Source organism: Buteo buteo, chromosome 19 (assembly GCF_964188355.1).
Source record: "Buteo buteo chromosome 19, bButBut1.hap1.1, whole genome shotgun sequence".
Lineage (NCBI taxonomy): Eukaryota > Metazoa > Chordata > Aves > Accipitriformes > Accipitridae > Buteo > Buteo buteo.
The window spans coordinates 26,804,625-26,822,031 of record NC_134189.1 but is presented as its reverse complement, the minus strand read 5'-3'; the positions used below and the strand labels follow the sequence as shown (position 1 = coordinate 26,822,031).

Sequence of the window (17,407 nt, the reverse complement as noted above, 5' to 3'; positions counted from 1 at the left end):
AAGGCTTTTATGGACTTTTCACTGCATTCCTCTTTTAACCAGCTGTCAGTGAAAAATGAAGAATGCATTTTCAACCTGTACAAAAATGTCCTATCAATGCCTAAGGTATTATCAGATACTATAAAACATTTCCCCCCTCAGCTATGCATTCATTTCCTTAGGTGACTGTAATACCACCTTGTAGTCTGGTAAACTTCAGGAAGATTTTAAAATTTCGTAATACAGCTAGAAGTGGTTTTGATAGGCTGAAATCTTCCATATTGTATTTGATACTAACCTAAGCATATATTCTTGCCTATTAAGCAGAATGGTACTATTCTTATCAAAAACATCCAGTGCCAGTACAATTATAAAATTTCACTCATACCTATAGAGCTTCTCAGGGGTATTGTGCTGGTGCCTGAATACACTGATTATCAACAGTTGCTTATAATTTTACAGATAAGGTACTACTGCTCTTCATTACTATTTGCAAGGATTTCACTGCTATCTCTGTCCTGACTTTCCAGCCTCTTTTACACATGTGATAGTTCATGATGTTACCTTTGAACCATTACAGAAAGTGTCTCAACTACTGATAGCACAACACTGGATTTGTTAGTAGTCTAATTTCTACTGTGCTATCATGATTGTTTAATATGTTCCAGAGGCTGGGGAGAGATTTTTAAAAAATTATCGGAAGGTAAAAAAACCAGTCACCATAAGAAAGTATGCTTGGGGGATCCCGTATTGGTTGAGGGCACGAGAAGGAGACTGGAGGTTTATTTGACTTTTTGGGAAACTTGTCCTTAGCACAGGGGTATCTTGTAAGTGCTTTGGACATTCCCAGTGTGGCAAGTCTTCTCACAGTCCACCACACAAATGTTTGTATGGTCTGACATTAAATTCAGAGTCACGGGATTGCAAAGGATTCGGTTCTGAACTTTGTCCCTGGACCCACTCTGCAGTGCCGGGCAAGTACCTTCACATTCCTCTCTGCTTCTCCCTTATCCTCTGTTGCTCTAGACTCTTTATCTTTGGGCCAGAGGCTGGCTGGCTCTTACCATGCATTTGTTACGGTGTTTAGCATAATGAGATCCCCGGACTGATTTGGGCTTCCTGGCACGGCTGTGATGCTGAAAGTAGCAGTTCACCTACAGTTGCTTTTCTGTGGGGAAGTGGAGCCTAGGTGTAGGCAGAGCCAGGGCGTCCAGGAGAGCTCTGCTGTTCACAGGGGTGAGGATTTCAGCACATACATTATCTCCCCTTGTGGATACTCTTACTAGAAAGTAAGCAACAATAGCCACCTTTTGTCATGACTATAATGTCATTAGCATGAAACGACAATGGTGTCTGGCAATACAAAACCGATGTTGTCCAGTCATTCACAGTGAGCGCACAGAGCAGGGACATAATTCAGCAGGTTTTTTCGACAGGCTTTTCCAGCCTTACATTAAAAAAGACACAGTCCCTTTCAGTATCTTTGTTCTGGTTTCATCTAGGCTTGCCCCTTTCACAAGAGGAGCCCCTCAGCAAAGAATATTTTGTGAGTTTTTCTCTATGCCAGGTTGCCCTGTCAAAATTACTAGCTACGCATTTGAGATGAGGGTGCCCAGAAGCCATTTGGTAAATGGGAGCCTAGATTTATTGCCTGAACCTGCCCTTTCGGGATGCTGATGACTGCGCTGTTCAGTAGTCAAATCTCTCAACACCCTCCCTCCCCTCCAGAAAAATTGTCAGGCTGGAGAGCTCTTCTGGAGGCAAACAAGCAACTCGAGCAGGAGGTGAATTTTCATTTTGTCTCCGAGAAATGCTGAAGGTGCTTTTCTGGTGAGAATGAGTCTCGTGCTCAAGTGGAACAACCTTCCTGATGCCAAATTTCACTCTAGCACATTGCAAGTATCTGGTTCATCAAACGCTCCTCCTTGATCAATGTTCATCTCACCCCTCGGGTAGGAAGGTGTAACGTATTACAAAAACATTCATACAGACCACCTTCGGTTACAGTTTCCATAAAACCAGCAGACAAATAAATCACACTGCAACTCTGACGAAGTTTTGTGAACTGTGGCGTGAAGTATAAAACCTGCCGACCTGGGAAAGAAATGGACTGAGTCAGGGAACAGCTAAGAGGACCACCGAAGGTCCTCGGTTCAGATTACATAGCATGCATTTTTGGTATTAATTTTAAATGGTGGGCTGAGATACTAGATAAATGAGCAAATAAAGCCAGATTTGGAATCCAGTACACGGAGAAACATACTATAGCAATTCCTCTGAGAGATGTCTGTGTGAATTCAGCCTTCTGAGGTGCTTTGCCCCAGTTTAGAGTAGTCAGAGACCTGCTTTTCTGACAATTTCCAAGCGTGAAATATTTGTGCGACTGATACAGCTGCTTTTGCTGTGGCTGCTCCTGAGTTTGAGTTGATTGCAAACATCTCATTCCTGCAGTAGCACCTACACACCCTATAAAAATGGAGACAGAAGATAAGAGACTCAAGGCATATCATAAATCTTTCCCGGTATGATGCACAGATGCATGGCTCACTTAAAAAAAACCCACCCTAACTTTTATTTTTAAAGGGGTCGAATGTGGTGAAGTGACCCCTCATTTCAGCCTTATTTTGAGAATTTGGTCAGGGATTAACACACGTTAAGATTCAGAAAGCTTGCCTTGTCAGAAGTTCTGCTAACAATACCAGCAGAGCTGTTGCCTCTAGGTGATGACTGAGCAGCTATATAAGGGCTTTCATGTCAAATCCTCAGGATTAGGTACTTTTTCTTCCGCGGTAAATTGAATCACAGAGCCGTATCGTGCTGTGTGCCATAATGTGGCTTTTTGCCAAGAAATGCTTAGGGTTACAATAATTAATTGCTCAGGTGTCATGGATATGCTACTGTATCAAAACTTGGCTGAAACAGAATAATGTGGTTGTGGGACAGGTAGGGTAAACTAAGCTGCTCTCACTAAATGGAGAGATTGCATGTACGTGATGATGTGCCATGATGGATACTAAACGCCTGTAAATAAGATAGTGGGAATAAAGTATCGGGAGGCTGATATATGTGATTTTGCATGTTTTGGACATTCAGCCTTGAAGTTTTTCCACCTGTTTTTGTAATATGTAAGATTCTTATACTACATAAAGCATGTCACGTTCTCAAAGGTGGAACAGGAAGGATTAAAAAATATATGGTGGAAACTATTTTTTAATGAGGCTACTTCAAGCACAGTTATTGCATTTTCGGCATGAGTGATTTCACAGCATTGTCAACATTAAAACCCATTGCAAGGTTTGGCTGGAAGGCAAACCAGAGATCTAAAAGCACTTCAAGTTTGCCAAACCAAGATAAGAGCACATCTCTCTGAAGTTATTTGGTATCCTTAATAAAGATCATAGTATTTGTAAACTAGCCAAACCTCAGTAAAATCAAAGGTTGTTTTTAATTCTTTCATAATACCAAGGCTCCATATGATCCAACATGACAGATAATAGCTTTGAAAATATTTACCATTTGTTTCTGGCCAAAAAATGTATTAATACCATGAGGCCTCTTTATTGCCTCTTTATTTGATGCATTTCAGCAATCAAAGCTTTCTAGAGAAGCCCAAGTGTTAATGAAATTAAACTTCATTGAGTGGTTGAAGGATAGCATTTATAATAAATTGAATCCCAAATTTCTGAACTGTTGAATAAGGCAGAAAGATCCTTTTTCATGCTGAAATGTAATTCCTGTACTGTAATTTCCATTTTCTTTAGAGGTGAAACAAAAGGCAAAAAGAGAAGCAGATTCAGTTTTAGCTAAACTTAAATGAAGACTTGTACCCTAAGTGGAAACTTCAAAGGCTATGAGTACCTGGAGAGTTTTAGACACAATTGTTTGGACAGTCTTTAAAGGAGAGCTTTGTCTTTATGTGGCTTTTAAATGATTACTGTGGTCAATAGATACTCTGAGCATGGGAGAGATCTGAGCAATAGGTGTTGCTTATGGTCGCAGGCCCAGGCCCATGGAGTTACGCTACTCTTTTTTTCCGAGGGGTGTCTTGCCCTACGCCTGATCCTCTTTTACACCTCTCAGAGGACGATACAGCACAGCTTTGAGCTGCACTGTTGGGTAGCGGTTATTGAATCGCTGTAGGGACAGAGGCATTTTTGCCTGTTCCTGAGATAACACACCACTGCATTCAGCGCTGCACCAACTGGCCCAAGTCATTAGAAGCCCTGTTTATGCCACTGGTGCAATACTCACTGTTACAGTACCTAAATCACCGTTGCCTTTCTGTTCCCTAATAGGGGACACTGGGGTTGTATTCAGTGATCTAGAGCTTTGTTGGTGCTCAAAAGGGAAATCCCCCTCTCCTGTCTACCTCTGAACTAACACTCCAGCCCTTTCCTTCTTGTCAGCATTAGTGCTTGTGCAGCAAGCTCCATTTTTTATTCTTTTCTTTCAGGTTTTAATCCAATAGAAGGGATGGAGGATATAGCAGGACCACTCTTTTTGATCAGCTTAAGCCAACAGTGAAATTCCCCTGAGTGTCATGTAGCTTATGAAAGTGCGATTTTATGTGTCCAAACTGACTTCTGAAGCATTTTATAAGCACTTGGTTGCTCAACAGTTGAAAACTGGGCCGTTTTTTAGGAATTTGAATAAAGATCTGGGAGGTCCATGTTTGAAAAGTACATGGTTTTTAATATCTTGTCCCCAGATACTTCAGCAAAGATACATATAGCCAGCCACATTCCTGTGAAGCAGTTCTCCATCAGCATGGAAACCTTGTTAACATCCAACTCTAACTTGATCCTCCAAATCTATTATTTTGTGAAGTGTTCACCATCAAACTTGAATGAAGGTCTAATTCACAATGTTATGAGGGCAATATACTTCAAAGCAAGAGGAAACCTATTTCGGTACTTGTATTTTGATTAATGAGTTTTCTGAATCCTTTAACCATATTTATGTTTGTCAGGTGGGGCAGCTCAAGGATTAATGATATCTTCAGAGCTATTTTTCTGCATATGATTTGATGCCTGCAGTGATGATTACCAAGAAATATTTCATTTTCCAAAGAGCAGGCTCTTATTAATGAAACAGATTATATCAGAAACTATAGAGCATCACATAGCAGGAGCCTACATTGTTATTGTCACAAATAATTGAGAGAAATATAAATAGCTTTCACAACAAAAAAAAAAAAAAGAGAAAATGAAAAGGACTATTTAGCTTTAGAGATATGGAGGAATCTAAGGTGTACATTAACTTTCCGAAGTCAGCAGACATCTGGTGGTCTGGGAAATGCCTGCAGTTTGACAGCTAGATTGTGCCTTTAGGCACAGTCATGAACTGGAGAGGACTGGAGGAACATAATGCCTGTGAGACTGCCTGTGGAGGCACAGCCCACTGCTGTGAAGGGCAACAAGCAGGGCTTCTTGAAGTACATCAACAGCAAAAGGAAGACTAGGAAAAATGTGGGCCTGCTTCTGAATGGGGCAGGAGACCTGGTAACAAAAGACATGGAGAAAGCTGAAGTATTCAATGCCTTCTTTGCCTCATTCTTTACTGATAAGACTAGCCTTCAGGATTCCCGGAACCCTCAGAGCAATAGGAAGGTCTGGAGCAAGGAATACTTACCCTCAGTGGAGGAGGATCAGTTTAGGGAACATTTAAACAAACTGGACATACCCAAGTCCATGGGAGCTAATGGGATGCCCCCGCTAAGTGCTGAGGGAACTGGCTGATGTCATTGCAAGGCCGCTTTCAATTATCTTTGAAAGATGGTGGTGATCAGAAGTTCCCATGGACTGGAAGAAGGCAAATGTCACTGCAATCTTCAGGAAGGCCAAGAAGGAGGATCTAGGGAACTACAGGCTGGTCAGCCTCACCTCAGTCCCTGTGAAGGTGATGGACCAAATCCAACTGGAAACCATTTCCAAACATACTAAGGACCAGAAGGTGACTGGGAGTAGTCAGCAAGGATTTACGATGGGCAAATCATGCCTGACTAACCTGACAACCTTCTACAAAGAGATTTCTGGATTAGTGGATGTTGCTTATCTTTACTTTAGTAAGGCTTTCAACACCATCTCCCTTAATAGCCTTCTAGGCAACCCAAGGAAATGTAGATGAGATAAGTGCACAGTGAGGCAGACTGAAAAATGGTTGAACTGCCAGGCTCAAAGGGTTGTGATCAGCAGCATAGCTAGCACCCAGTCACCAGTGGTGTACCCGAAGGATCAATACTGGGGCCAATTTCTTCATTAATGGCCTGGTTGATGGGACAGAGCGCACCTTAACAGGTTTGAAGAGGAAAAAAAATCACAGTGAGTGGCTGATACACCAGTGGGTTGTGCTACCATTTAGAGGGACCTCGATGGTCTGGAGTAACAGGCTGACAGGAACCTCGTGAAGTTCAGCAAAGGGAAGTGCAAAGTCCTGCCCCAGGGGAGCAATAACCCTACGTACCAGTACATACTAGGGGCTTACCAGCTGGAAAGCAGCTCTGCAGAGAAAGATCTGGGGGTCCTGGTGGACACCAAGTTGATCATGAGCTGATGACATGCCCTTGTGCCAAAAGCAGCCAGTGGGCTGTGTCAGGAAGAGCATTGCCAGCAAGCTGAAGGAGGTCATCCTTCCCTTCTACTCAGCACTGGTGAGGTCACCACTGGAGTGCTGTGTCCAGTTCTGGCCTTCCTGGTGCAAGAAAGGCATGGACATAGTGGAGGGAGTCCAGAAGAGGGTGATGAAGATGATGAAGGCACTGGAGCATCTGTCCTATGAGGAGAGGCTGAGAGAGCTGAGACTGTTCAGCCTGGAGAAGAGGAGGCTCAGGGGGAATCTGATCAATGTAATGGGAGGGAGTAAAGAAGGCAGAGACAGACTCTTCTCAGTGGTGTGGAAAGAAGAGTCAATGGGCACAAACTGAAATTCAGGACTTCCATTTAAACATAGGAAAAAACTTCCTTTCTTTACTGTAAAGGTGGTTGAACACTGGAACAGGTTGCCTAGAGCTGTGGAGTCGTCATCCTTAGAGATACTCAAAACCAGACTGAACACAGCCCAAAGCAACACGTTCTAGGTGACTCTGCTTTGAGCAAGGGGTTGTGTAGATGGTCTTCAGAGGTGCTTCCTGCCTCAGCTTTTCTGTGATTCTGATTCTGGATTGCAGTGATGTTGAAAACATGACAGGACTGGATTGCTACGAAAGGAAAAACTTTGCAGCTTTCACTCTACCAAATGCAGTAAGACATTCCCTAATGTGCAATGTTTGAAGCATTATATTTTCAAAGCTACGATATATTAAACAATTACACAACAGTTGATTCACTTCCCTTCTCCGCTGGCATGGTATAGGTCAGTAAGTACTCTAGTAACTATGTTGCCAGAGCAATTTAAGCACTGAAAATCATTACTTTGGCATAACCTTTTGGAATAAAGAGCAGCCTTTAGGAAAGGAATTCAATTAAACTTCAATGTGTGCAGAGCCACAAAGCTTTTTACGGAAAAAAAAATGAATAAAATAGCCTAAAATACGTATTTTCTGTTTGTGACCAGGATATGAATAATTTTTCAACCTTATTGATGAACTTTGTATATTTGTAATGAATACTGAATAAGAAATAACTTTTTTTCTTACAAATCTTAACATGACTTCTTTGAGTTGAGGTCTACAGAGCCAAAACACAATTTGGCTATATAGTTTTGGCTTCATGCTATAGATATGTATTTACATGTTGTAGACTGAGATAGTCTGGTATTCAAGCCTAACCTGCAACTGGTTGTCTATGGTTTGATCCAAGGAAGCATTTATTCATGGCTGGATTTTTTTTCTCTTGCTCATTTCTGGAATGATCCTATCAACTTTACCTTTTACAGTAGCCACTGCAGCGATCATTTCCCTAGTCCTAAACTTCCTAATTGCCTGAACACCTCTTTTGAAACTATGACTGGGCTCTTAAGTAACACTGATGCATCTGAGATGTTTACTCTTAATTTCGAAAATCTTGGCCAGCAGTATAAAGCAAGAGGCCTTGAGGAGAAAAGCAAACTTGAAATTATAGTCCAAGATCTTGCATTAACATGAGGAGATCAGTCTTCTTGTATTGCTTAAGGGAAACTCATAAACATGCTTTCCCCTCACAAAAAGTTGTTCACCACACATTACTGCTAGCGTGCTGGTGGTTTAGGCTACTTTTGTTTAGTAGCCGTGCAATGGTTTTAGGTTCCAGGCGGCTGAGACGGTAACCTCTCGGCTTCATTACTGAAACGTCCACATGGGATTCAAGAAGTTTGCTAACGTTAGGGGAGAGCCTGTGTCTGTCCTTTGTACATAATCATAGATAGCCATGGCCTGACACACACTAGCAGACTATTTAAAGGCTATTTTTGTGATTCCCAAAGATCCATTGTTTAAAAAAGGATAGTTACTGTTGCATTGTGGCAGCTAGGACTGTTCGTCTCTGACAAGGCTGTAAAAAGGCCCAGAGTGTCTTTTGTGGAGAAACAGAGATCCCGGAACAGCCAAATGTAGGACTTCAGAACATAGGCTAAGATTACTTGGAAGTTAATATAAAGCCCAATAAATTACCCGAGTTTCAGTTGAGTTTAGGCTCCAGCTCCACAGCTCTCACCACATTCTCTGGTACTTGAATTTTCCCAAATTAATCATTTCATGTTCCAAGTATCCATTTAAAGCACAAGGAAAATAGCTAGAGGAAAAATTATAAGGTGGTTTTTGTGTCATTGAAACGTAGGTGTCACCAGCAGCTCATCCCAAAAGTTCCATCTAAAACCAGACAGCGCTATGTCTCACCATCTAATAGCACGTTCTCTTGACAAGCCTTCCTGTCGTTTTTTCCAAAGGGGACACATTTTGTGATGGACTTTAGCTTTCGCTTACAATCAGACCTGTAGACTCATAGCCCAAGGATTAGGAAATTTAGGGGAAAAACTCATTTGCTTGGGCTCTTATTCATCTCACATGGGATTTTATTTATCTCATGAGGAATAGAAATGAGTGTATTGCTAACAAAATACCATACGTGCTGGACAAACAAGCAATGCATTTTTCAGCCCTAGTATGTATTCCTGCCTCTCACCTCTGAAGCCTCATATCCTGCTCAGCTTTTCAACCCTGCTGTCCCGCCTGCCTTGCTGGCGTGGACTGGATTAGAAATTGCCCGGGGACCTCAGAGCTAGGCAGCCAGTGAAACAACCCGTGTATCAGGGCAAAGAAACATCATTGTACATGAGAATTACCAAGAAGATCCTAGGAGATTCTTTAGCTTTCCTCAGCCCTTAGACTCTTTGCTGTCTATGACTGTATTTTACAATGGAGCCAATATTAACATTCTTATGGAGCCATATTCCACACAGTAATTCATATCATATTTCATATACCAAGTTGCTGTTAATTCTAACTAATGCAAAATATTCTTTTTTTATATATGGTCAGTACTTCCCCTTGCAGTAGAGTGAATGAAGACTAATTCTCAGTTGTCCTCTTAGTTTCTGATTTGTGAAAGTTTATTTTAATAATGCATGGCCAGGATGCAAACATGAAAAAAAAAATTCAATAGCAGTGTGTGCTTATTTTGAAGGAAAAGCGAACAATGAGCTATGCTCAGACTTGTTTGTCTGCCTTTGGTATTTCAAATATATATCCCATTCTTACTATTTTAGATACTTTTTACAGAGTGTTTAATTTAAAATACATCTCAGAATGAATAAAAAGATGTGTTTTGTTCTATTTAGGACTGGATTAATATGTTAACTATAGATTAATGAATCAGAAAAGTGGATTGTTCTTCTTTTCACCACCTCATGCTCTCTCAGTAACTCCTTACCATCCCTCCCAAGTTTAGTCAGTTTGTGGTCAGTTTTTAGCTGACCACAGATCTTACCGTTAAACAATAAAAAAAAAAAAAAGAGCAAATTTTCTTAAATAAATTGTTTGTTCCCAGAAAAACTGGCTAACTTAGTACCTACCTACAATGTCAAGTATGGAGTCTTGCACTAATGAAAAAGGGGCAATGCTGTTGGATTCAACTGATAGTAAGAAGCCACGTGTCTCTTCATTAACTTACCACCTGAGAAGAATCACAGAAAGGAGACCGGGTGCTTGCTGTGAGCACAAAGGAAAAAAAACCACGTAGTTTTGTTACTATCCTTTGGCATGTGATGACCGGAACAAAACAATACAGCTGTAATCCTGTGTATGGGGGAAAAGAGGGGAAGGTGGTAAGAGGAAAAGAGTTCTTGTGCTTGTTACTTAAAGCTTGAAATGTGGTTGAGGGAGTTGATCCCATTTTTGATAACTGTGTTTGTTGTATATTCCTGAGCATAGCCCACGGGTTATTTGGAAGAACAACTCTTGATTTGGCTGTAGTTTAGATTGTTTATATATACACAAATATATATGCCTGCATATGCATATGTGGGTAAGGCAAGAAGAAGTTTACTTCAGCACATCCCCTCTTCCAGCAGTCACCAGATACAGCTCCCTAGTCATCAGCAGTCCCTGTGGCCTCTCCTTTCAGCCTCTGATTCCCTGCCTGCTCCACGGACAATTCTCAGCTTGATTTCATGGGGGTCCTGAAAAGTTCAGGTTATCTGAGGCTCTCTTTTTGAGAATGGGTGGAACTTACGTCTGTACTGTGTTCTTACGATGATGCAGATTTAAATATTTGACTAGACTCAAGAGTCAGTCCCTGTGGAAAATCCTGTGACCTTGACCTCTGGAAGAGAAAACATAACCTAATGCATCCTCTCTACCAATCCAAAACAGCCTTTTCAAGTGTCAGTGTGAAAATAAGCTGCTTTGGTTCTGGTTTGCTTTCTGGCGAACGGTGGAGATCCCCGTTAGAGGAACTTTCTCTAGAGAAAATGCAAATGCAGTGTTCAGCAAGAGGTGTAAGGAACACAATGACCCAGATTCATTGCAAGTGTAATTGCTGCAGATTTTGTGGTTAGCAGTGGAAAAAAGTTTTTTTTTTTAAAAAGTATTCTAAAGAGTTTTGCAAGTGCTCCTTCGGCGTACTGGGCAGTGAGCTTAGCACAGAAGTCAGAGTCAGGAGTCTGGATTTCTGGAGACAAAATGTTAATGCATGATAACGTGGGGGCTTTTTATCCAGAGTGGGTTAATGTGGTAACAAAACAGCAGTGTTTTTCCTAAGTTCAAAATGGAGCTTTTTAGCAAATCAGCTGCCTAATGCAAAAATACAAGCAGAAACCAGACACAGAAGTGAATTGCCTGAGGGTCTCACATATTTCAAAGCAGAGAAATGTAATGATATCTTAAGGAGGTATAGACAAGCCAAGGAATACCTGTGGCATCTGATTACAATAATAGAAATTCTGCTGAAAGGCTTAGGAAGATGAACAATATTAAGCTTGCTGTCTAATTTATCCCATCTTCTTTGAGAAGCAAAGCCTCAGTAATCCAATGACAGTGGCTCTAAGATTGCTGGTTGTTGTCATTTCTCACTTGAAAATAAGTATTATATATTATTTAGGTTAATGTCTTCACTACACGTGGTGACACAGTTTTACCTTAGACAAAATCAAAATATGAAACATGAAAGAAGAAGAAACAGGGCAAGAGAGCAGCTCAGTGTATTAATTACAGAGCTTTAACAGTTCTGGGCCATGGTCAGACTAACACTGCAGAAATAACTGTGACATCCAAAACTTACTGCCTCTCAAGCCAAGGCTGTTTGCTTACACAGATCAGCAGATGGAAAGGATTGGCACAGATTCTGTTTACAATAAGGGCAAAGTGTGCAGAAAAAAGAAGTCTTATCATTGTTTTCTAAAAGGAGGTCAGCAAACCATGAAGATACCCAAGCAGATTTGGGAGGCATAATAACACCTCTGCTCAGTTAACAAAAAAGCAAAACCAAACAAAGGTGAGCTGATGGAAAGTAGTCTGCCTGGTCTGTGACATAGGGTTTTCTGTAGGTTGAGTCTATGGGCCACAGATTATGAACTGAGGAGTATGAACAGCAACAGCAGCGCATCAGACTGGAGGGTAGCAGTGCTTGCTTGCATAGATGTGCCTGTAGGCAAGACAACACAGATGCTCGAGATTGCCTGGCACATGGGATTCAGCAGCAGTGCGAATCTCCGTGTTCATTTATTATCAGTGATTCACCCTGTTTTAATATAGACAAATATTCTCCTGGCTTTTTTTGTGCAAAATGCTAACCTAGCTGAAGTCTGATTTTGTTGGAAAAGGATTTGGGTGAACTTGCTTAAATAAACTCACCCCATTTACCAACTGTAGAGTCTGCAGCTTTGATCCCAGAGAGGACCAGCTGATGGTGGTATTTGAGAGCCCTCTGTTTTCAGGTCATTTAATGAGCAACACCATTGTTCTTGTGGCATCCTATAGAGAGTGACTCACGGGACAGTATGTACTGCTGCAGTGATCCAGGACCAAGTCCCAGTCTGCAGTTACCCCCATGTCAAATCTGAGCAGCTCCCTCCAGCTACTTTGGATTTAGACTGGTACAAAAGAGATCAAAATGCAGCTGCTTTATTTCTACATTTCCTGACTCTTCAGTACATTTAAAAATTGTAACCTTCCTATTACTATAAAATATGTTTTTATACTTAATATTCAGCCATGAATGCTGAAGGATGCCAGACCACAAATCTGGACCCAGCATTAGTCTGCCAAAAGGCATAGTGGAACAACATGTTTATGCAAATGCTGCAGTAACTGGTAAATCCACGTCACTTGAAAACATCTAGAATTATTACACATGGCATCTTCAGATGTGTCCTGTGTTAAATGCTTTTCAGATATTGACTGATTCTTTGAGCCAAGTATGTGAATTACATGTACGAGGCCTGAGTCTCAAGCTTTTACTTTAGACATCCATTTGTGAGAGTAGGCACAAGGCACCGCTGGCCTAGTTTGGGACTGGAATAGTTGTGTCTCCCTCCTACTTGACGTGAAAGGCACAAGATATTAGAGAATCAGACACAGGTAGCACCAAAAGGCAGTGACACATTACAGCAGGTAGCCTTTAACAGCATTTCTGAGACAAGTCCTAGGACCACTGCAACAGGGTCACTGGGAACTGGATAAGCACATAGCCAGGTTTCAGGCTCTGAGCAGCTTTGCTGTTGCATGGTTTCCATCCGCATTTGTCCTTGAGTTTGGTGGAGAAAAATACTCAGGTTTTCCATTTTAGCACTTTTCACCAAAAAAAAAAAAGGGAAGTTCTTAATGAGTAAATCTGCCAAGAGCTGAAAACCTGTCATATGCTTTTGTGCAGTAGAACATTTCAAGGTTTTTTTCTTACTCTTTTTTTTTTTCTTCTGCCCATTTAGAATGACTGCATCCTTATAGAGATGCTGTAGTGCAAACCCATTTCACTGCATCATCCTATTTATTTAATAGGAGAGGAAGGGAAATAGTTCTTTTGCCCTGGCGGTCATTTCAGGACCATCTAGGACATTGGCACAACAAACTGGTTGAATAAATATTGTGAGAGTATTGTGTTTCTTTGTACATTCCTTCAATTTCTTGCTTCAGTATAGCTGTCTTAACATGTGCAGCATTTGCTTCTCAGACCATTATTAGGCTTGATTTTAAAACTGCAGCAAGAGAACTCTGTGGAGAAGTACTGCCACATGGATCAGTGTGTTTGCCCATTCCACCTCGAAAATAAATGTTCCAATTTTTCTGCCTATTAGCAGAATGCATCCAAACAAGAATGAGAAAGTTACTAATTGCTTTGAATGCTACGTCAATAGTGTATGGATAGATGGCATAAACCATCTTGAGTAGAATTGCATCACATCAGAAAAAAACCACAATTTGCAATCCTACCTCTAGACTAGAGTAGACTCTACTAGAGTAGAGCAAGAAAGTGTAGAACACTATAAAAAGATTGCTAAATGGAAACAGCAACCTTTGCCATTTGAGGCTTGGTGATCACTGCATGAGCCGCTAACAGGGTGGGTTAAACAGCTTGCCAGTATTGAGTGATTCCAATGGTGTGTGTTTCCGTGGTTGTCAGTTAAAGCAGTGCCTGCAATAATGTGATGTGTTGTTAGCAAAATGCTTTAAAAGCTACCCTAAAGGGAGAGCAATTTTAGCAAGGCTTTTCTTTTTCAATATATTATCTGCCAAGCCCAGTCATTTTTATAAGGTGCAGGAGAGTAGCCAAGAAAACTAGAAAAAAAAAAAACAAACAACAAGTATATATATGTATGTATGTACATATAAATTGTAGGGGGAAGGATGCTTAAAAAGTGTATTCATCAAATATGGCAAGCAAAGTGAATGTGGTGAAAAGTTTGCAATTTTACTGCATGCTGAAGATATTAGTTAGTATTTAAACAGGACAAAACTGTAATGTCATCACTGCCTTAGAAAAAGGTGCTGACAGCCTGCATAAGCAAACGTTTATCTCCCCCATCAGACCTCAAGCCAATGTGTTCGTAGAGGACTGCTGCAGGAGTTCGGCTGGGACTCCAGGGAGGTGCTGGTGTGGTGCCTGCTTGTGAAACATAACCCCCAGCACGCAGAAGGAATACGTCTTAAATAATCCTTAAATAAAATAACTCCTTAAATCAAACTAGGTATTTCCTTCTGAATCAAGAGCCCTGTCAGATAAGTCAGTTGTCAGAAGGAGGTGTCTGAGGAGGGGGGGGGTCTCCTCCAGACTCCTGTGCCCGCTGGCTGACTTTGGGTTTGCGTGATTTTGACCTTTTGGATACGTCCGTTCAGATAGAAGCCATCTGGTAGCTCCCAACTCTGTAACACCGGACCTAGAAAATAACCATGGAGCGAGGACATGTTTACGATCTGATCTTCAGCCTTTGGAGTCAATGGCAAAGCTCCTGTTGACTTTCTTTTGCGTAGATCTGAAGCTGTAACGCTGTTCTGTTTAGCCACATCATGTCAAGGCACCGATAAGCCCAGAGGCCAGGAGCCCCATTTCGGCTTCAGCCCCTGCCTGAGCAGTCCTGGAAGAAGCCTGGTCTCCAGCGCCATCACAGCCGTAGGTCCTCTAGTTCTGGAGCCCAACCCACGCGTCGCCTCCACAGCTTGACTGTGGCCCAGCGCCGTCGCCATGAGCTGAGCTGGTGATCTGGGCCCTCGGTTGAACCTGGCTGCCCCCAGCCCTGCCCTGCTGCCTGGCTGGGGTGGTGGGACAAGCCCTGTCTGGAGAAGCCCTGCCCTGCCACCCCCTGAGGACCCCACTGCTCTCGGCCCCCAGCAGTCCTCGTCCTGCTGCGCCCCGGCGCTGAGGCTCCTCCACGGAAAACAAACCAAAGGACTAGAGCCCTAAAAGACACCGCTCGCTTCTCCCTTGCCAATTCCTTCCTCATTACCCAGCCCTGATGGTGGTGAGGGAATGGCCACCATCCGTGTGAGGAATGACGTAGGACCCCATGCTGTGATAGTCCTCCTTTCCTCATTAAACTCCCCTGGTTTTCTTCCCGTTGCTTCCAGTGGGGTTGTCTATCCACGATGTGGCACGCGAACAATTCAGAGATCAGTGTCATCTGATGTTTATAGGGAGAGTGTTGATTTTACTGCTGCATTACAAATAATTTCTGCTGTTCCAAATGAAATGCGGTTTTCAACACGGTACCAGCAATTGCATGGCATTCCCAGGTGTGTGTGCTCACGTACTCCTCAGGGCAGTGTGTGTGCTGGCTTACCTAAGGAAAGTCTCCTTATGTCCTACTTACTTAAAAAGCAGTGTCACAGACTACTTACGGAATTTATCTCTCTGAATAAAAGGTAAAAAAATATATTACTGATTTCAGAATATGTCGTTTTTCTGCCATTAGCAGCATTTTAGTGCTCTTTCTAGATCTTCGAGGTATTTTGATTCAAAAGTTCTGTTTTATTCTTATTTTGCAAGCTTTCTTGCAAGCTATTTACAGACCCAATAGGTAAAATAACTTTCTGTCAGCTGTACTGAAGACGAAGGGGAGTGTAGCTCATCCAAACCCATCTGATTGTCCTGTTAATCTCAGCAACCTGTTTCTATCCCAACAGGTGTAGTTCGCCAGGTGAGGCCCATTGTTGGACCTTTCCATGCCATCCTGAAACTGGAGATGAACTACGTCATGGGTGGAGTGGTATCTCATCGTAACATCGTCAATGTTCACATCTTTGTCTCCGAGTACTGGTTCTGAGAGAGCGTTTAAAATCCCAGACAAGCAAGCCGCTCCAACCTAAATCATTACCACAAACTATTATGTCATATACTTGTTTGTAAAACCCAATAGTGTTTTTTTGTTTTATTTTTAAATATTTGGTTTATAGTTTAAGACAAATAACAAGCTATTATGTTGATTAGACATAGGGTGGAGCAAATTAAGTGAGCCTGATGTAGTTGTCTGTATAAAGTAAGTAGTGTGTAAAAGTGCTCAGCTGCCTAGTGAAATTTAAAACTTTCCTAAAATTTTAGGCAGATCTTAACTATTGTTCCTTGGCCAGATAACCAGAGTGGCTGAGGATGTGGAACAAAACAGATGTCAGAGTTCATTGGGTTGAATATATGGTATCTTTGGATGGAGGAGGTTTGGTAAGGATTAGTAATTTCACCTCAATATTAACTACCTTGAAGGAGTCAGATTGTCAGAAAGTGCTAAATATTTGCTTTTGGGCCCCAGTAGGATAACTGAATAGGCACCCAGAATTGCTAATAACTTCTGAAAAGTTTAGCCTAGATATTTAAAAAACAACATTCAGCTACGGCTGCAAGAGGAAGTGCAAGAGGAAGAGGAATTAGAAATAGTAAGACGAAGAAGCTATTGCACATATTAAAAAAATACTCCCTTTTTTTGTACTTATTATTTGATTGTAAGATTATGTTTGATTCTAATTAAACAAATACCTGTCATTGTAATTAACCTGTCACAAGGATAAGGCATATTGCTTAAATTCCAATCATCTCGTCTGTACTCAGCAATACATGGGAAACTCAGACCTGTATCTCCTGTCTATTATAGAATAAAGCTCCATACCTTTTTAAAATTGGTAATAAAATTAGCATGTTAAAATGTACACTTCCTATGCACCAAACCAAGGCATATGTAATAATATAATGAAACTGTCACAAATAAATGAATGTTTAATGTATTTTCTGGGCATCAAAGTAATGTATCTTTTTTATTACTGAACAGAAAATAATTAGCTCCATGTTTCAGTTTGTTATGTTTGTTAAGATATGAGGAAATAAAGAAACTCAGATGGGAAATACTCACAAATATGCTATGGTTTCTGCTTACCAGAAAAAATTGTATGATATATTTCCCATAAACAAATTAATTATATGTATATATTCATATTTCCCACTCAAAACAGTCTGCTATTTCATCGGTCATTATTAGCGCTAGGCATTTGTCTCTTCCTTTTATGCAAAAGCCCCTGAAGCTTAAAGGGATCTTTCCATTG

At 41.3% G+C, this 17,407-nt stretch overlaps 1 protein-coding gene across 3 annotated transcripts in view; it reads left to right on the top strand.

The window, feature by feature from the left end:
- Positions 1-17,092, top strand: part of FBLN1 (fibulin 1) — an 82,460-nt gene extending 65,368 nt beyond the window's left edge. For all 3 annotated transcript variants that reach the window (XM_075051807.1, XM_075051809.1, XM_075051811.1), the window contains one exon: positions 16,004-17,092. In XM_075051807.1, the coding sequence (XP_074907908.1) occupies positions 16,004-16,143 (140 nt within the window). In that variant the 3' untranslated portion in view covers positions 16,144-17,092. The remainder of the gene's footprint in view (positions 1-16,003) is intronic.
- Positions 17,093-17,407: the final 315 nt, after the last annotated feature.